The sequence below is a fragment of the Phaenicophaeus curvirostris genome, chromosome 12 (genome assembly GCF_032191515.1).
Source record: "Phaenicophaeus curvirostris isolate KB17595 chromosome 12, BPBGC_Pcur_1.0, whole genome shotgun sequence".
Taxonomy (NCBI): Eukaryota; Metazoa; Chordata; class Aves; order Cuculiformes; family Cuculidae; genus Phaenicophaeus; species Phaenicophaeus curvirostris.
This window is the reverse complement of record NC_091403.1, coordinates 1,069,926-1,090,392: the sequence shown is the minus strand read 5'-3', so window position 1 is coordinate 1,090,392 and position 20,467 is coordinate 1,069,926. Positions and strand designations below refer to the sequence as shown.

Sequence of the window (20,467 nt, the reverse complement as noted above, 5' to 3'; positions counted from 1 at the left end):
TTTGAGGTAAAATTAAAAGCCTAATTTAAAAAGTTTAAGTGCTTCTCTTTTTATCATAGTTCTTGAATTACTGAAATGTGTTAGGAAATGATAGTTGGTCACTGGAATGAGGAAGGAAACACAGAAAGCTGATGGCTCTCTGGGTTCTCTGCTGGCAAAGGGAGCTCTTCTCAGCTTTGAAGAGCTGAGTTGCTGTTAACATTGCCCTGTTTTTTATTTCACCTAGATAAAACGTGTGGAGCATGCCGCACAATGACAACAAACAGGAGTGACGAGATAGTGGAAAAATATCAAAGCATTTGGACATCCTAATGGAGAGGCACATGTGGAAAAATAATAAGGGCATGCAAAAGGATAACATGCTTTAAGAGAGGAAGCACATCTTGAAAGAAAATATCATTCACGGACTAGGTTTTGGTACTTCTTCAGTGTTGCATTTCCAGTTCTCTATTTTGGTGATAGAGGAGACAAGCCTGCAGTTTCACAGAGGTGTGCTGAGGGTTTGAGTGCTTACAGCTGCCACCTTCCCCTTCTCTACAAGTGGATGTTCGTGGTGGAGCAGCAAAGCTTCTGTGTCCACTTCTGCAAGCCAGATGTGTGCTTTGTACGTGGTTCTTAGGAGCCAAAAGAAAAAATTACATTTATCGCCAGAATAATGGAATAAGTAAAGCAGGCTTGCATAAATAGTGCACGTTTTAAAGAAATATGTTTATAGGGACAGGGCCTGCCTGAAGCTCTCTTTGTATTTGGAAGAGAAATGAGAGGAAAGTTTGCACTGAGGAAATAATCCAAAAATCATCAGCTTCTCACATGGCTATAGCTCTGTGGTCTTTATTCCGCTGCCAGCAGCTGACGTGAAAGTCTGTGCTGCTTTGTACCCTGTGTAGGGCCAGTTTGCATTTCTAGGCCTGTGAGCAATGGAAAGGAAGAGCGTATCATTTAATGTCAAAAGAGAATTTCCTTTCTGAAAGTATTTCTTTTGCCCCCTCTCACAGATGTTTTGACCAGGCAAATGTAGGTCACTCCATTGGCAGGTCTACAATTAACCTTAAAAGGGACAATTAAGTCATTAATTCCTTAACCAATTTAAGCATCATTAGCAGCATGAGCTGATGTAGTTTTTGTGACCTGTGCTCGTCAGCTCTGGTTCCTGGAGCGGGGGGAGTGTGAGATCGCTGGACATTCAGGTTCAAGGAGCTCCTATTTTCTCAAGTTCTGAGGCTTTTATATTTATTGGCATGGGTGTTTGCTTTTTCTTAAAATTTGGAATGAAACCCAGCTCAGTACTTAGCCACCCCTCCTTTCATGATTTCTCTACTAGAACAGAAATGTGATGCATTTGAACTCAAACCCAGTCTGATTATAACAGCTTATTGGGGTTGGTGTGTGTGTGAAACGAAGACAGAGGGAGAAGGGTTTGATCCTTTTCAGACTATAAATTGTCCAGAAAAATAAAAGAGCGGCAGTAGTAATGAAAGAATTCATTTTGGGAGCACTTGGGGGATTTAAAGCTATATGAGAAGGATGTTTATTTTCCTTCTGAATAAAATTCCAAACAGGTTCTTAGACCAGTAATGATCACGTGAGGTATTTCCTGGCAAAAAGAGTAGCTTACCGGGGTGATTGTGGTCTCAGGTTGGCTTTGTGCTGTCCCACCTCTCATCTGGTTATTAATCCCCCTGATATACTCTAGGTCTCACTTATTATTACCTAATTAGTATCAATTTTTATTGATGCTATTTATGATAATATTTATGCTCCTGTGAGCAAGTTTTGAATAGAATTACAAAAAATAAACCCCTAACATGATACTACAATTGCAAGCCCACAGAGAAGCTTTCTTAACCTCACTGGTGAACATTTCACCCCCTCTTGAAGTGGGGTGACTGGAGGAGGGGAGGGGGAATGCCGCTAACGTTCAGTCCCATGTGAGAGAGTGCATTCTACCCATGGATTATTGCCTGGTCAGTAAGGGGTAAAAACACAGCCAAGCTCCCATCCCAGCTGTAATGTATCTCAGCAGGGATGGGATTGCTGGACGTTGTGCTGGTTTACCTGCCAGCTGCATCCTTACATTCTTCAATCAAACCTTGTGGAAGTGCAGCTGAGTTTCCCGGGGTCAGAGGCATTATTCAGCTCATCGGAAGAAAGGACTGTGTTATATGGGTTCAGATTCCTATCTCAGTATTGAAAGGGACATAAATGAGGTTACAGAGCACTTGCTGGGGGATCAGCAGAAACCGGTGTGGTAAGTTATTGCACTGGGTGTATTGCAGCTCTGCTGGACACGGGATGTTGCTGATGCTGATCTCTGAGGATGGAAACTCACATTCAAGGTAGTCTGCGTCATCTCTTTTTATATTGATCCACTTGATTAAACTTATTCTCAAGAGGCAATTTACTTAGTGACCTTAATTAATTAATTCTAACTTGTCATGTTAGTTTTTCCTCCTCATCCCTGCTGACACTGGTGGTTGGAGGCTGTTACAGCCTCAGGACAGTAAATTACACCTTGAGAAAGGGAGTGAGAGGTTGTGAATTGGTAATGAGGGAAAGTGGCAGTTTCTTTGGGTTCATTCTAAGAAAATAGTGCAACAGTAGGATGAGAAGTCTTCTGTGGTGTCATAAGTGAGAGGGTTTGCTAGCGTTCAGCCTCATAGCTTTTAATTTACAAGAGAAGTATTTTGATATGAGGAGGTAAGTTGAATGAAATGCTGCAAAGCCCATATGAAATACATTCTTTATTCTGTCCGACATCAAAAGAAAAAGAGAAGGAGTCACGCTTCAGCTGGAAGTGAGCCAGGGGTCCTCTGTGTAGAGAACAGGGCGAGAAATGTAAGGAGAGGGAAAGTGATGAAAAAAGGGTAAAAGGGAAAAGGTAAGTTGGAAAGAGGCTTCATAAAGGGCACTTAAGAGAATAGGCCCAGGAAATCTGTAATCTTACTTGTGTATTTTAAAGACACTGCACATCCTTGGTTCAAAGAGGGTTTCTGTTTAGTATAAATAACCAGCCCATCAGCTCCGAAAGTGCTTCATTCTTGGTGAACCTCAAGAACACTTGAGGTTCAAAGCATTGTTCTTAGCACAAACTCTGTGAGGCAGTGATAATGTGTTGGGTTTTTTTTGCCACCTGCAGCCCATGGATGCTTATGGCTAAAATTAGAAAGAGCTACTACAACAAAATTATTTTTTGCCACTCAAAATGTGCTGCAAGGGGCCAGTTCTCACTGCTCTCAGCCAGCTTGGCCTCAGCATGAGAGAAGTTGTTAATAATTAGACCAATAAGTACACCAGGTAATAATAATTTAAAAAATGTTTGCTACAGTCCTGGCACTAACAGCCCCAAACCTGTTTTTCATACTTGTCTGGGCAAATGTATTTTTGACTCTTAAGAATATATTTAGGTTGGCTTAAGTTTAAAGGAGCCCATCATTTCTGTTATCAAAGTCCTAAACAGATTTGTCTGAACTATCAGGGAGTTGTGTGTGTGTGTGTGTTTGAGAATTATGCCCAAAGGAAGAAGATTGCTACATCTGCATCGAGCGGCTGTTACGCCTCTGCTTGAGATGAACTCAGTAGACCAGAGCTGCCTACTGGCTGCGGCCTGACATGAAATACTTAATGCAGCTACCTGCTGCTCATCATGTATTTTTCTGCTACGCAGTAATTTGCCTTTAGATCATAACTTTGTTCTGGTGGCATTTTTCCACCTTTGCTTGTCTGTAACGCGTGCAATCTTCATCCTAATTGACTGCGAATACTGCTGAATACTTCTTTTCCTCTTCTAATTCCCGCTTTCTCATCTTCAATCCAGTGAAGAGCTGAACAACACTTTTATTATTAAATATTTATTTGGTAGACTAGATGGTTTAGCTAGACAGCTGACAGATGATGGAGCTGGTGAGATTTACTTACCTTTACCTTTCTGATAAATCTTGCTTTCTGCTCTTGTAATCCTTGCAGAGGGATGTTTAGGACCTTTTACCATGCAAAGTATTGTAGGCAGTTGTTGATTGATATCTTTTTATTAGAAGCAATTAAATAAAAGGCTTCGCATACATTAAATAGTTTTATTAACGTCAGTGGTTCAGGAGTGGAAGAAACGTGACTGACATAAAGCTATGCAGCCAAAAGCCCTTGTGTGAGACTTAGTGGCCTTGCACGTGAGAAACGTGGGGACACGTTCCTCTGCCTGAAATGATCTGGATGGTCTCGGAGGAGGTTCTTTTCTCTAAATGAAACAGATGTGGGATACCAACGTGGCTCTCCCCAGTCCTTGCTGTCTGGACATCCAAGGGCTATGTGGATGTGGGGAAGGAAGCGCACCCGACAAACCTATTGCATTTGACGAACATCAATTTACAGACAAGGAAAGGTTGATGTGGCTGTTCTGCCAATGCATTCCTGTTTGGTTCAGCTGGGAAGGGGAGTGCTTTTCAGAAAACTTATGTAACAGCTAATGGGCAACCTCCTAAAGGGCCCAAGGATGCGCAAGAAGAGCATCTCTGGGTTTACACATGTGAGAAACACTGAGCAACCTGCAGAATAAAGTCCCAGGCTGCCTCTTCCTCTCACCTGGTTTTCAAACTGTTGGTGGTTTCTCCTCTCTGGGAGTTGGGTTTCTTTTGATTTTTAATGATGTAGTGTATAGTTAAATCAGCAGTAAAGAGTTATTTTAACTGCTTCTTAGCATGATAGCACCACTAGTTGACTTACACCTGTTGGAGTCCAACACTGCAATCATTCTCAGGATCAGTACTCCAACTTTTGGTTTTAATACTTAAGTAAATCCATCTATAACCAAAATCTGCTCTACAGGGACTGTGTTTAGCAGAAGGAACCTAAACGTTATTCGTTATTGCTGTTTTCATATAGGCTGTGTGAAGGGTTTGTTTTGATGTAGTCATATCTTAGATCTGTCAGTGCAGTATGTTGCTGATTTTGGAAATATATTAGAACCCTTTCTAAATATAGCTCTTTTAGGAATTGCGCTAGTGGGAGGAGTATGAGGCTCCATTCTGCTGCTGGAATCTGAAATGATTTCTGTTATTCCTAGGGAACCCTGGAGATGTAAAGACAGAATCTAACATGTTGCTGGAAAAGCTTTGTCAAAGTTTTCTAAAACTTGGAGTCTAAAAGTCTTTCTCAAAATGGGTTTTCAGAGTTTGTCTGCGAGCTGTTAACTGTGGTTCATACACTCAACTCAACATCCTATTCAAATGCTTTTGCTAACCATTGCTACATTAAGGATGACTGTTGGCTTTTAGCGTACGTGGATATGTGAAGCTGAATGCTGCGAAACCTCGCTCTAGCGTGTATCTGGCTAAGTACAAGATTTACAGGCATGCTGGTACTTGCTAATTATTTTTTCCTTTCTTTGCCTGTTGAATTAAGCGACCGTGCATTCAAACTCTGACCTGGGTCGTGAGTGTCCGCTCGAAAAAAATGATGAATAAGGAGGAGCTTCCAAACCATGTTGTGGCGAGGAGCGAGTTAGGTGGCTTATAATGAATATGGGTAATCATAGTGACTGATGAATAACGAACAGTCCTGCAGGCAACTGAAAACTCCCAACAAGTCATCAGGGCTTGACCTCTTTCCATTGCCTACTGGCAGATCAAAGCTAAGTTGATTTAGCGTAAAGCAAACAGTGTCAGCAAGTTTTATTTAATTCTGATTATTAAGTTAATGGTAGATTTTGTCTCATTGTCTTCCCCCTTTCCTTTCCCGGATTCCCCTTTCCCCATTGTTATCCCATTGCACATGGACCTACATAACTCACTCTCCCCATTGCTGCATATCGTAAATTCTGCCTGACGCTCCCCAGGAATTATAAAAGTTAATTACCACCAAGGATCTTTACAAGCTTCTTTATTACGTTGCAACATCCTGCATTCCTAATTTGTAAGGATGTTGCCAAGTGTGAATGAAAGATGCTTTAAGGCAAAATGATGTTCAGAATAGCTTCAGTTCAGGCAATCCTGGTTTAAATGAATTCTTGAACACTCCTGAAGATGTTAATAATTAGAGGTTGTGTGTTACACTTTGTTTCCAGAAGTTTGTATGTTGAAAGAAATGTTATGTACCCAGCTACAGAAAGTTAACCTGCCATATCAGAGGAAGTGTGTTCTCATGAAAATTCCATGTCGTAATTACTGCACAATCTGAGAGAACTGAAACTTCTATTCAGCGATACACAGCAATGTCTTGGGTTTTTTGGCACTAACTGTTGCAGGGGAAGAGGCAAAGGAGAGGACTCACCCGTGATGCAACCACAGGCATGTCATTAGTTTGTTGGCAACAGGCTACCAGAAATGGTGCCTCATTGCTTCATCAGTGGGGATTCCAGCAATATTTCCAAGTTACAGTACAGAAAAAGGAGCCAAGATGAGACTGGAACTAGCAGTAAGAATGTTGTTACTGCTCGCACTTCCTAGGTGCTGTTGCTGGATGCTTGATGCAGCCATCAACCACTTTACAAAAAAAGGGCCTGGCTTTCCTTAATCAAGTCATTCTAATTTTCACAAATAATTTGGTAAGATTCCAGCAGCTTTTGGGAACTTGCTGCATTCAGTCAGGAGTCCTTCTTTCAGATGCTGGTCTTTTTATGTTTAGGACCACTCTGTGCACATTGGTTTAATTGTTTGTTTTGCTTTTGCGTAGAAATGAAGAGTTATGTTAAAAATTAAACATAGCAGCAGCATAGGGGGAATCAATTTATTTGTCCATCACAAAGTCCAACCCAGAACCCACAAAACTCTGCTAATTTAAATCAAATCGGATTTAGTCTCGACTTCTGAAATAATTCCCATTTGCAATCTCTCTTCTTTTCCCTCTCCTGTCCACTTACAGGGAGCTTTTTCCTCCCTTAACACCAAACCCCACTGCATTTCTTTTCTCTACTGTAACCCCCAGAGTCCCACCTCGGCAGTGACCGTCTCAGTCGCAGAGCAGATTAACGGGTATAAACAGCTCAAGAGCACCGGTTGCTTATCTGCGAGGGTAAATCAACACTCTTGTTCACACATCCTTGAGCCAGGAAGATTGATTAAAAGCCCCACGTGGCCGTAAAGCTAGAATGTTAAGTAAATTACTTCCAAGGTTCCCATGTAACAAGAATCTTGGGAGAATATAAGACTTGAGAAGAAAAATATAAGAAAAAACAAACCAAAAGAAAAATGTCTTTGATCTGGTGGCTGTCTGACATCTGTAACGCTTCAGTTTCTAGAAAATAAGCGTGTCAATTTATAACCTCCCGTTTTCACTGCAGTTCAAGTCTATTTTATATATATATATATATATATGAAAAACTAGAAGTACATTTTACGGACAGAAAGAAAATGACCTTCTTTTACTGGTGTCTCCCTTGCTGAGCCGCAGAGGTTTTCCCAAAACAGCTGTATTCACACATTTTTCTAAACTGGAAGCAATCTTTTTGGCCAGCTTATCCTTCAGACTGCAGCATCAGAAATCAACGCCCAGTGCGATGCTGAGTTGTACAAGATGATGGGAAAAGCAAATGCAAATGAGCCTAAAGCTTGCGGATAGAATTCCAGGATTAACTCTCCGGAATGGAGTGACCCAAACGTGGTATTATTCATTTTGTGATTTTTCACTTGTAACTTGGAGGTGAGCGTCTAGACTGCGTTCATTGTGTGGCTGTGAGTGTGCAGAGGACAGAACGGTGCTCCAGGGTGTGCCAGCTGTTTCATCAGTGCTGGTACAGGTGTAACAAGGCCCTAAACGCAGGGTTTCAGTAAATAAGAAGTGATCTGTGCACAAGAGAGCAGACCTGGAACTTCTGTGACTAGTGCTGGGGGTGGCCAAGCTCTTGTGTATCGTTTCAGCGATGGGCAGTGAAGGGCAGGCTTTTATCCTCACGACAGACTGGGGGGTGTCACGTCTTATTAATGAAATGTATTGCTAATCCATACTTTGAATTTTTAAAAAACAAAAGTAAATCTGCTGGCCAAAGAAGATAAAAAACCTGTGTACTGTAATAAGAATATTTTCATGTGTTTTTCACCTTTTCCAGAGATCTTTCAGTAATATTTTGATGTTGCTTATCCTTTTTTTCTTTTCATTTTTATTTCTTAAGTAGCAAATGAAGGAGAACCGCAGGAGACTTTTTACAAAACGTTTGATGATCTTTGCCGTACCGAATTCAAATTTTCTTCTGTCATTACTCAAAGCCACAGTAGGGATTTCCTGCTGTTACGCATCCCAAGCTCCTCAGAAGCACAGTTATTAATTTTAGGATGTGCAGCTTGGACTCTCCTTTAAAATGGAAATTCAGGGAATCATAGGGATTAAAACAACCACCACCACCCCCTCCCCAAACTGCTACTTGACCATTTGCCTTTGCTGATGGACACTGAGTGCCTTCTCGTGTGACTCTCTGCCAAAGGGGGGCCAGGATTTAGTTCAACCTGTAGATTCCTTCAGAGATTCTCAAAACACCGAGCAACTCTACCACTTGGATGTGTTTTCTGTAAAAAAAAATTGAAATTTCTGGTTACTTCTTGCTTTGTAGTGAACAGCTTTGACAAATAACAAGTTGTATAAGTATCTAACTGCTCCTTCACCTGTGAATTCAGTAACTGATTTTTTTCTCTTTCTCTCATTTTAGAACCAGAAACAGAAATCCTATTGGTCCAGGGAAGTATGGATATGGAAAAGTACCATACATTTTACCTTTACAAACTGATACTGGTCAGCAGCCTCAGAAACTTCGGAGGCAGCGACAGTCGTCAAGGAACCACGTCTTCCATCAGAGTCCAAGTCTCATGAACGCTTACAGCCAGGTAGCTAGCCCTTCACTTCAGCATGGGAATCTTTATCAAGAGGAAAGCGGGCCGCAGGCCGGACATGAAGTCCTGGGACCCTCAGTTTATCAGTCACCTTCGTTTCCCGCGTCTCAAAGCCTGTTTCACAGCAGTGACTCCAGCCACCCCGGCTCTGCGGCGCAGCAGGCAGCCCCAGCTCAGCCCCCGGCTCACCGGGCCGCAGCGATTGTGTGCGTTGGCACCTACAAGCAGTATAAACTCTGCAACACCAATGTAAGTCTGGTTTCCCTGTTTAATTTGTTGGACGGCTGTTGGTTTTCCCTAGTATGCTAAATGTTCACATAGTCAAGAAGTTAAGTTTAACATTGTTTTTTATTAATTTAATTAAATTTTTTGTGAACTCATTTTAAAGTGTCTTGGGGAGTACTGAAAGTACATGCATAATATTATGGTTACCTAATACCGTACCTTCAAGGATTTTAAGCAGTCACTATACCTACCAATACATACAAGTCTGATTTGATAGAGGGAGAAACTGAGTCACAGACAAGTTTAATATTTTTCCATGTAAGAAATGGAAAAATTGAGTTGAGGTCAACCATGTTATGAAGACTTCTCCACCCCATGAGATGAGGATGTCCTTTTGGGAGAGCTACTCAACAGCATCTAGAGCCAGCACCCGGTAGCCTAGATCACTCTAATATCTTTCCATGGAGCTACGTGCTTGCTGTGACAGATGCTACTCTTACCAACATTCAAGCTCAACATGCCTTGATTTCTGGCTTCCTAGATTATTGGAGAGAAAATCTGTTCTGTGTTAATTTTAAAATAAAACTTAGTTACTCTGTTATTACTTCATTCAGAACTGTTAGGCTGGCTGTAGCTCTGTGCTCTGGGACGATCTCCCGTTGTATGTGGGAGGCTGTGGCGGTTTTGGTTTCTCCCCACAAGCAGTTTTCATCCTGCTAAAATTTTCAGTTTCTGGCTCTGTCATTTTAGTATTTCCTGAAGTATCTCTTCCTAATCTTTGCTGCTTGTGCTATTAATCTGACTTAACATTGCGCTCTTGAAGAAGCTCGTATTTGGGTAGTGAAGCAGGATGTTCAAGAGTCGGTTCCGTATGTTGACACAGCAGGCTGTATTTTTCTGGGTGGGCCACAACTGATTCTTCTGTCTCTTAGAAACCCTGTTTTGTTTTGTGGAACCTAGTGGAGATGTGACAGAATCAGGAGAACAAAACCAAGACCCAAGTGAATCGGATGAGTGCCTTTTTGCCTCTTTGTGTAGCGCTTATTACATTTGCTTTATTTATGAATAAAATCCATTGACTGAGGCTAGAGCAGCTGCTTGAAGAGACCCGATGTCAGGAAAGTTTTAGTGTATTTGTCTGGAATGGAAAACATGAAAGGGCTGGTTTGAGCCTCTCAGAATAGTGTCTGGTACAAACTGCTCTTTTGAAGAACACTTTCTGTTTTTTGAAGGAAATGGGAAATGAACTTGGTGCACGGGCATTTATTTGGAAAGTTTTCGGTGCTGAATTTGCTCAGTGGTGTCCAAGCGATACAGGAATGTCCCAGTCTGCATTTCATGCTTTACTGCATCAAGGCAAAAAGTTGGATGGTATTCTGCCTGACTTCAGATATGCAACAAAATGATTTCCAGGAAAGAGCAAGGGGTGAGAGGTGAGGAAGTTAGAGATGAGGTGGCGGAAAGAAGCAGTCCCCGATGGCCAAGGTAACGGGGAAGGAAGGTTTCTAGAGGAAATGTGTTGAGAATGACAAGTGGGCTGGAGAGAGGAGGGCTGCGAGCCGGTGAGTAAGACAGTGCGAAACGTGCCAGTCAGGATGATGAGTGCTCTGGCTGTTGGCAACTTTCTTTTGGTAGTAGGGGAACAACAGTGAAAATATTTTCATGTTAATTTTAGAAACGGATGTTTAAACAGACGAGCATACTGCACCTTTGCATTGCTGCATGTAGAAATGCAGTTAGAATGAAATCATAATTTATATCACAAAAGGCTTTTAGTGAAGGAGAAATTGTAGCTGATGCAGCTCCTCCTGGCATGGAACTCTACACAGTGAAATTCTTTATTTAGTAACATTTCTGTTGCCCTTGGAGAAGCTCTAATAGCTACTCAGAGTTATTTTTCTCCTGCGAGTGTGGTAATTAATATAATTATAAAAGAGAGGTTGCTAAGAACAGTTTTAGTACAAATGCCAGGATGAGAGCAAAACAAGGCAATAGTGTTTCACTTTATTTGCTTGTTCTTCCTGATGAAATGCTTCTGCACATGGGCTTTAATTTAATTTATCAGCGGTGACGTGTACCAGTGGTCTTGCCAGTAGGCAGAGAACAGTATCTTTTTCTTTCTTTTTCTTCTTTCTTTTTTAATTCTTCCGGGAGCATACTAAAAATGAAAATCTCATTTATTGAGAGGAAAGCGTGCTGTTAACGGTTATCCTGGTCTTTGACCACTCCCTCTGCAGTTTCTCCTTAGGGCAGTTAGTTAATAACAAATTAAGTCAATCTGCTTTGGTCCATTAGGTCATTTCCTCATTATTGTACATTTATTGTTTTTTCATTAATAGTTGAACTCATTTTGCATGACTGACAGATTGATTTGTACAAGTTAAAGCTGTGGGTTTTGGTTAGGGAGAACCTCGGAAGCGCTTGTATTTGTTCAAGTGTTTCTGCAGGTCGTTAAGCCTGTAATATTTTCTTATTGTACAAAAGGCTTCCCCTCTTCAGCACCTTTTGTATAGGGTGTGTACACGCGCCCGTCACCTCCTTCTGCAGGAGACAGGCAGTAAACATCTGTCCTTCCCACACAAACAGCAGAGACACAACTTCCTCAACCCATAAGCTATTCACAACAGAGCGAGGTTCCTCAGGTGCAGTCTGTGTTCCTCCAAAAGCAGAGAGGGAAGAGTAAATCTTCTCTACTTCCCCTGCATTAAAGGAAAGGGAATTACACGGGCACGTGGGTGAAGTAGAATTTGAATGCAAACTTGTTTGTGTTGTTTGTCACCAGAACAAAGGAAGCAGCTCAAATGGGACGTTTGTGAACTGGGCACTTGTTATTAATTGTCGGGCATTGCCAAGGCACTGGCTCTTCTGGAGTGTCTGGACGCGTGAGAAGACGTCTGTAAATTAACTTGGGGCTGAGGGCTGCTTGGGCAGAGCGCGCAGAGGAGCTTTCAGAGTTCTGGACGTTGAAGCCTACTTGTTCTGCAGTGTAGATGGGGTAGTACAGGCCGCCCCTCTTAGAGTTAACAGTTAACTCTCTTATACAGAGTTAAACATGCTGTTATTCTGGTACCTCAGCTACGGAAAATCCAGCTTTTGGTTCTGAATAGGAGTTCTCTACTTGAATCTGTGCTCCTCTGTGCAGAGCACTTGAGAACAGCACTTGAGCGGTGAGTGTGAAGTATCTGAAAGACAATTTTGGAAATGGAAAGAGGTTTTATGGTTGAAAAGATGAGGTGAGGTAAAAGGCTCGGGGCCAATTCCCAGTTCTATATCATGATGGGATAAATTAATATATTTAATTTCCTAAACAATGTTCATGATGATGATACTAATTCTGACTAGTGTGAGTTAAAACATATTTCCATTGGAAGGCTTTTTTTGGATGCAGAACCCTAATTAAATAGAGTTGAAATGTTCTGCAGGAATGTGTTGAGTCCATTAAAAACTACTGTGCTTTTCTGCCCCGCGAGCTCGCAGGTAGGCACTGGTGGGATCCCTTGGCACCCGGAGTCCCGGGCCGCGGCAGCGCTTTGTTGGCCTCCTGCCCATGTGATTTTGGAAGTTTTCCATTTTGCAGAAAATGAAATATTTCCAACATTTCAAGTTTTAACAAAGATAGAAGTGGAAATGTTTAATTTTATTATGAAACAGGCGATGTAATTCCCAGACAGGTCTTTTCCAGAGGGGTACAGGGTGCTGCAGGGATGTGTGTGCTCTTTAATAAAAAGTAGAGGAGTTCAGTAAAAAATAGAGGAGTATGTATTTTTAGGAGGAATTTAAAAAAAAAAACCAACCAAAACCAAACCCTACCTGAAAAGCCCTTTCTCTTTCCAAAAGAGCTACTGTGTGGTTTATTTATTCTCATTTTGAGATTTGTATAGAGTAGGTGTTTGACATAAGTGGCAAAGTGGGGTTATGATGACGTGTCTCTTCCTGAGGAAATTTCACCTTGGCTTTATGTGAGGCATTTTCCCTGGGAACACTGAGGGATTGTGTGCAAGTCGGGGAGTCTGACATTCTGTGGGTGTACGGGGAGCTTCTTAAGAGCTTACAGTACTTCAAGTTGTATTGTCGTTTCTGTGACTGTTTTGATATTTGCAGCAGAATTTTATAAAGGTTAGTTCAGGATGCACCATCCCCAGTACCAGCTTCACGTGCTGTTGATTTGTTTAACAGGCTGCTGTAAATTTCAGTACTTGTCATTTATCAGTGTAGACAAGTGTGGTAGCAGATATTTTAAGGCGTTCCAGCTTGTCTTTGTTTCTTTGGGTTGGCTTGTGTTGACAAAAATCTTTGTCTGAAATTCTGTATTCAACACTCCTATAATTTGAACAAGGTATTTGCCTTCTATTTGAATATTTGTTTAATTCATCCAGGTTTTTGAAGTAGAGGAGGTTGTAAATGACTAGAAACTTGGATTTGAATTGATTTACAAATTTTTTTAAAATGTTTTAAAATTGTTTTTATGAACATTTGTTAACTATTCCCACTAATTACAGGTATAGGAAACACCTACTGTCAGATGTCAGCGCCTACTTTAGGACATGAAAGGAGTAATCTTTTTCCTAGTATTTTTAGGATTTGTTCAGTTCTGCTGAAAACAATGAACAAATTCAAAGTGCATTTTCAGGCCTCTTCCTGCAAAATGTTTCTGGGTTTTGGCTTCACCATTCAGTAACTTCCCAGCCAAGCAATGGACTGTTTTCTTTTTCTGTATTTGTATTTGCATTATCATTCGTTAAAGACAGCCAGCACCCTAATTATCTTGATGGCTTTTTTTGAGACCTCAGTTTGAGTTGCTTTTTGATGACAGTTGTGATGGTGTATAGTTTTACTTTAAACAGCAAAATACCAGTAAAAGGACTCTCTTAATGTGACAAGATCAAACCTACAAAGGCTCAGAGCTTTCAGAGTTTGTCAACCGTCCTGTGGTAACACTTGTGTGTTAAGAAAATTATTTAATAACCTGATAATACGCTATTTTACCCCAGGGTCCCTGCATATAGATCAACAGCTTAGTTATTAATGATACGCCACTCAGTGTTATCCTCTTTATTGTTCAGTCTTTGGCTTCCTGCCTTAAAAGTGCTTCTTGCAGAAGACGGGAAAATAAGGCTTCTCTAAGGATTAGTCGTTAATACTATTCCTGCAGTGTTTGATTTAACAGTCACAGAGCTGCTGTGTGATAGCAAGATCTAATCTCTGTTGTAAGAAAGGGAGCTGAGTTATAGAAGAATGAGGCTTAGAAGAAGTGTTCAATAATTTAATGCCCCATGTTTGGTAATTGGGACTGGATTTTTTCCATGTTCAGTATCATGTTTCTTACTTGACAGTAGTCATAGCAAGATTCGTGTTGGCCAAAATTGTAATTACCATTTGGCAGCTCATGTGCAAATTGGATCGAGAGGCTTTCAGTCAGACCCCCAAAATGGAAAGCCCATAGGTCACAGACTAAGAAAGGATTGGACTAAGTGAATTGCACCATAGGTGACATATTTTCCACCCAAACTGATGGAGTTGGTGGCTCGAGAAACTGCAGATGGTCTTTCATGTTCCTTATTCTGTATTTCCATTTCATACCTACTAACATCTACAGCAAATGAGACAGATTTTATAAATAACTCTTCTAACTAAACATTCTTGATTCATCCCCAAGGTAAATCCACTTTGCACACTGAATGAATCATGGATCATATGGAAAAAATAGCATCTAATCTAGGGTGGACCTCACAGGCAAAAAGAGCCAAATTACATAGGAATTGCATGGACAATCTCTTCCAAGCTGAGGTTAAAAATTCTTTTACTGCCCTGTGACTTACTGTATTTAACTTCATAGTTTTAAATCAAAAGAGCTGCCAGAACCACAGTGCCCTCGTGTGATATGTTACTATTCACAACACTCATTGGACCATGGCAGTTGAGCCAGTGGCAGAAGGAATTTAACCTCTACTACTACTACAGGACAATGAAAATTCTTTGCTGTGGTGTTGGTAAGTTTTTCTCCCCACAGGTGTTCCTGCCATTCCTCCAAATTCATCTCTGTATCCTTCCATCTAGCAGAGCCCATCTCTGCTCCTTCCGTCGAGCAGAGCTGTCCCGCTGTATTTCTTTGCTCAGTCACACTTCTTCCTTTTTGAGTGCCTTGTCTAATTATTTTTCCATCTCTTCTCGTGATCTCTTCTACCTCCAGTCTTGCTGCCTTCTATTTAGGTTCCCCAGCCTCTCTCCAGTTTCATGTTCTTCTTCTTCTCAGCACCTTCTTCAGCTGATTTGCTCATCTAGTCTCATATGTTGAATCCCAGTCCTAAGATTTCTCCAAGGTTTTCCAAGGTATTCCGTGCATTTTAGGTACAAGTGTTTGTATTAGGCTGCTCCCTTGCTTTGCCCATGCTGCCTACAGCACGCTCGAGGGTCTGCTGAGTGCAAAAGAGAGATGTGTTGTTTTCATTTTCGTTGCCTGCCTAGATCTATTACAGACTTCAGGAGCACGTACCGGTAATTGCTGGAAGACTTCTCAGCCTCTTTTAGCCTCAGATGTGGAACACATTTCTTGTAAACAGATCGTTCCAGTAGATTAGTTGCTAAACTCTAACAAGTTTTGACTGAACACGTATAAACGATGATTATCAGCATTTCTTTCAAAAATCTTGTGGCCTGGCTATATTTGGGTAGATTTCCATGTAAAAGGCGGAGGATGCTTTCTTGACCAAAAATACACTTTCCTGGCTGGCTTGACTACGCTCATTAAAATAAATCAGGCACTTATATTTTGAAAAAAACCCACATCAGAATATTTAAAGCATGGGGAGAAAAAGAAAACATTTCTCCTCTCTTGTTTTCCTTCAGACTCATTCTTGGATGAAATACTTCTGTCAGAAAAGTGGACTTAGAGATACCAGGAGCAGAAAGTTTTAGTCTGAACAGTTAGTGTGACGCAGTCCTGAGTGAACGGGCAGAGCTACCAGCTGTAGCCATAGCAAAGCATTATAATGGCAAATGTATCAGCCAGTCAGTTCAAGGTGCCTTTCCACCCCTCTTTTAAGGAGAAAGTAGAAAGAAAGAATATATTGCGGATATAATGTAAGAGTATTTTGTATCAGAAACTCATTCTTGATGGAAATGGAACTCTAAAATATGAATAATGCTGTAGTTTCTGTTACATTTGGCTCCTGCAAACCCAGAGTCTGTACTAAGCTACATTTACGGTGGTCTACACTGTTCACTTTTTGTGCAAAACAATTTTTTTGTGGGCCTTTCTCTTGCTTGACAAAAAGGAACAAAATGCATTTTCTCAAGGGGCTCAACATAATTCACCCTAGATGTAGTCACATCTATGTGTTTGTGCCTGTGTGTTTCTGCTTCGTATAACACTGCAGAAACTCTTCTGTTGCCTGCTTGTCACTTTGAATAGAGCCTTCTTTAAGAATGTTGTGATTATTGCTGCGATAAGAATTTTTTTACTTAAAAAGTGGAATTTCATGATAATACATATTAGAAACTGCCCTAAACTTTCAGTCCTTCTGCTGGAACCATTGAGGTGGTCTCTCCTCCCACACAAGGGACAGTCATTTAAATGGAATGCATGCAATTGAATTTCCATAGCAAACTGGTAGAGGATTATTCCTGTGTACGGATGAACCTGGCAGAATAAAAGAGTAAAGTAGTGAAACCTCCGTGACATAAAAACCGCCCCCCAGGAAGAATAACGTGCTCCAGGAACAATGTTTTTATAAAAAATGATACAGAATACTGCTGGAACCCCTAGAGTTTAATCACATTGGTGTAATTTTCTACAAACTGAGGAGTAGGTACGTCCTCTCTGCTTAAAGCCCTTTGATTTCACTAAAGCTGCATTCAGATACGAGTTTGTCTCTCAAAGCTGATGCTGCTGGTGCCTTTCGGAAAGGGTTGTGGGGTGGCTGACTTCTTGTAGGAAGAGTACTACTACTGTTACGTTAGAGCAACTCTCCTTGGTACGTAAACCACACGTTTCCTGAGGAGGACTGGTAAAACTTGCTCTATTTTTCAGATGTATTTGAACAATGCAGACAGATGAGACGCTGAATCTGCAGCAAGGCTGAAAGCTTCCACGTTAAGGCATTCTTCATTCTTTGAGCCAGGTTGTGTCAAATGGAAATAACTTTTCATTGATTTCCCATTAAATGAGGCAATAATGTGCAGTTTGAGCGCCTTGAGCGTTATGTAGTGTTTCTATAAATAGATATTTGAATGGAGGGATTCTTGTATTTGGTGGATTTTTTTATGCAGCATATTTATATAGAAAAATGAAACCACTGCTGAGACTGAGAGCAGCCGTTGTAGAAAGTAGTTATGATTTCTGTCTCAAATGCCAAGCTTTTGATGCTTGATTGGGTTCACGTATAGAATATCCGATGGGCGCTCCAGTCTCGGTACTGACGTACTACTTTGCTCAGGGAACTGGGTGCTAAAAAAGATCTGGGGCAGTAAAATAGTAACTACATTTTGGAATGAGTTGATAGTCATCTGGTCTTTTGCTGGATCAAAAAAAGACCAGCAGGGTCCGTGGGGCGGGTCATTGGCGGGTGTGAGCTGCCGCAGCACTGCTGTCCATCGCACACTCGCATATCGCTTCGCACCAGATGATGCTCCACTCCAGCATGGTCTGTTTTGAGTATTTCTTTTCAGTTTTCTAATTGTTAAACTTTGATTTAGAAACCAATTGTTGTTTCTCAAATTCTTTTTTTGCCTGTCTGGTTGGATTTCTTTGGAATAGCATTTGTAAAATTTTAGCAATAAAAGACCTGGATGGTTTTCTTGACAGATTTTTGGTACTACCGAGGAGCTGTACGGCTAATTTTCCTACTATAGCTCTTTGGTGAGCCCCTCCTAAGCTTAGAGTGCCAAGTGTTTCCAGACATGCACATTAGATGAGTGTATTTGCTTTGTGTGGGATGAATGAGTGGCTAGCATTTTATTTAAAACCAAAGCTGGATTTGAATCTTTTACAAGTTGTTGAAAATCTTAACTAAAATAAACTATTTCAATCTAATCAGATGGATCTGTCAGTGAGATTTTTTTTAAAAAAAACCCCACAAACCTGAAAAGTTAAGCAGAAATACTTCTTTTTCCATCTGTTTGGTTGATCCTTCTTCCCTCATATTAGACATACTGTATTTTTAGCTGTGAAGTGCCAAGGAAGGGAAAAAAGGTAAAGCAGTAATGGATGCACTTGCCAGATTATGCATCAATGCCTTATTTGATACATTGCAGAGTTAATGATGATTACATTTGGGTAATGCTTCAAAGACTTTTTGTAGTTAAATTCAGAGATCTTTTGTCGTGAAAAGCTGTTCCCTTACCTGGGGAAGGCAGCCCTCTGGAGTGAGGCTTTGGACCATCTTCCATGCTCCAAGCATGGATGGAATGTGGGCAGAAAAATAATAATTTTGTGTTGTGTGCGTCTAAGGTGTTTTCTATGACAGGCAGTCCCTTGGTAGTGGTGAGGAAAAGAGAAAGGCTGCGACCCTGTATTACTTGTTTCCTTAGACTCTCTCTCTAAAGAAAGTTAGTAGTTTATGATGATTGTCATAACTGAGCTCAATCTCCACTGCAACAGACACGTAGGTGTAAAATCATCGCTTGAGGCGGTGCTGAGATCTCAGCAATACAGGTGCTTATTCCTCATAAACTTGTCCAGATACCACCGCATTCACAGATGTTAATTTTCATTCCGTGTCAAGCCAGACATTTATAGCGTACTGTCTGTGGCCGTGAGCTGTAACCAGAGCTGGCTAGCACTATTTTTACTGCAGAGCTGGTCTTCACATAGTTTTTTCAGATTTTGCATTTTAAAGTTTCTTGTGAAATTCTGTTTTTCAGAAGCATCAATTCCATTTTAATAAAAAAATCTGCCTGATATTTTGTGCCACAGATACCTAGACACATTTAATATACCTTTTTTTTTTTTTTGGCAGGTAATTGTCTTCATGTTCTGTTACCGTTTAAAAAGACTAGAACCCTTGGGGGAGTAAAAAGAGCCTCCAGTAGTTTAAATGGATCTGCTGCTGTCTTGCAGCGGGTATTCGGTCAGAGCAAGTAGGTTGCTTTGATCCTAGGTAACCTTGATAAGGTATGCATGGTCCTTGGCAATGCAAAGAGACGTAACTTAGCAGAAGAATTAAAATCTGAAGGACCCCAGATTCTGCTTTCAGAAATGGATGTGGAACTTCTGTAGGTTTCAGAAGGCACCAGCACTTTAGAGCACAAGTTCGCTGCAGACATGGGGGATTGTTGTGTAAGGAGCTGGAATTTACATTGCAGGGACGTGCTACTTTGAAGAGCCTGTTCTGAAAATGACTCTTCAGATTACTGTTTCAGAAACAAATATTTTAATTATTATTTTTTGGACATGTGTTTATCCTTTGGAATGTCAAAGGATTAATATGATTTTAGAGATCCAGTGCAGAAATGAAAACTAAAGTGCAATTAGACTACTTGGACTTAATATAATATTTAGTGTTGCACACATAGAAAATATTAATTATGAATTATGCCTGAGTCTGGAGAATCCAGAAGGACTGTAGGGCCTTGGAAGAGAGTTTGCCAGCTAGTGTAGGTCATAAGAATGAAACGGTGCCAGAGATTTCCGTCAGTGTTTTAATTGCCATTAGAATTAGTTTCAGGATCAAAACAACCCATTTATGCATGTCCAGAAGCGCATTATCTCTGTGCGGCGCTGAAGCAGCTTGGCTAGTGGCAGGCGTGCCGCCCGTGTGTGCACATCTGCTGGCAGGCCCATCATTTTCTGGTGTTTTTCCAACACTTCATTAATTACCCGAAGCGTCAAAGCTTTGTTAAAACCCTGTGCTTTTTGAGTGTTTCCCAAAAGCTAAAGGTAGGCTGGTTTCTTTGGTTTGCAGTCCTAGCTGTACTAGCAGCTCGTTTTAAGAAAGCTTTAGTGGTACATGGTGAAGAGCAGTGGTGGGCGTTGCTGTCCCTCAGAACGCTGCCGTATCTCGGAGAAACTGAGGCACAAAGCAAGCTACCCTGTCAGAAGGCAGGCACAGCTTTCAAAAGACGTTTAAAAATGAAAATGAGGATAATCTGTATAAAGAATAAAGCAAAGAGGTTTTGCAGATCAGCTCACTCTCTCAAATTTTTACTCAAATTTTGTAATTAAACTTTGCTAAAAGAAGTGGGAGAAGGACAACTGAGTTGGGACTCTTAAAGTAGCACAGTCATTACTGAGTTTACCTTTTCTGGTTCCAGTTTGATCCGCACACTGCGTTTGTCAGCCCTTTGTTCTGCTTTAAAGCAATGGGGCCTCTGTCCTTTGGGCAACTTTCAGTGAGTTTAAAAACAGGAATTGTAGCTATATAAATATGAACTTACGAGGAGCCGATGTCATTGTTTTTTGGCAACAACAATGAATGTTTTCATCTTTTTATTCA

At 40.9% G+C, this 20,467-nt stretch overlaps 1 protein-coding gene across 1 annotated transcript in view; it reads left to right on the top strand.

Moving 5' to 3' along the window:
* THSD4 (thrombospondin type 1 domain containing 4) overlaps window positions 1-20,467 on the top strand; it is a 204,589-nt gene that overhangs the window by 32,885 nt on the left and 151,237 nt on the right. Inside the window, exon 5 of the mRNA XM_069866943.1 lies at window positions 8,630-9,059. Within this exon, the coding sequence (XP_069723044.1) occupies window positions 8,630-9,059 (430 nt within the window). The remainder of the gene's footprint in view (window positions 1-8,629; window positions 9,060-20,467) is intronic.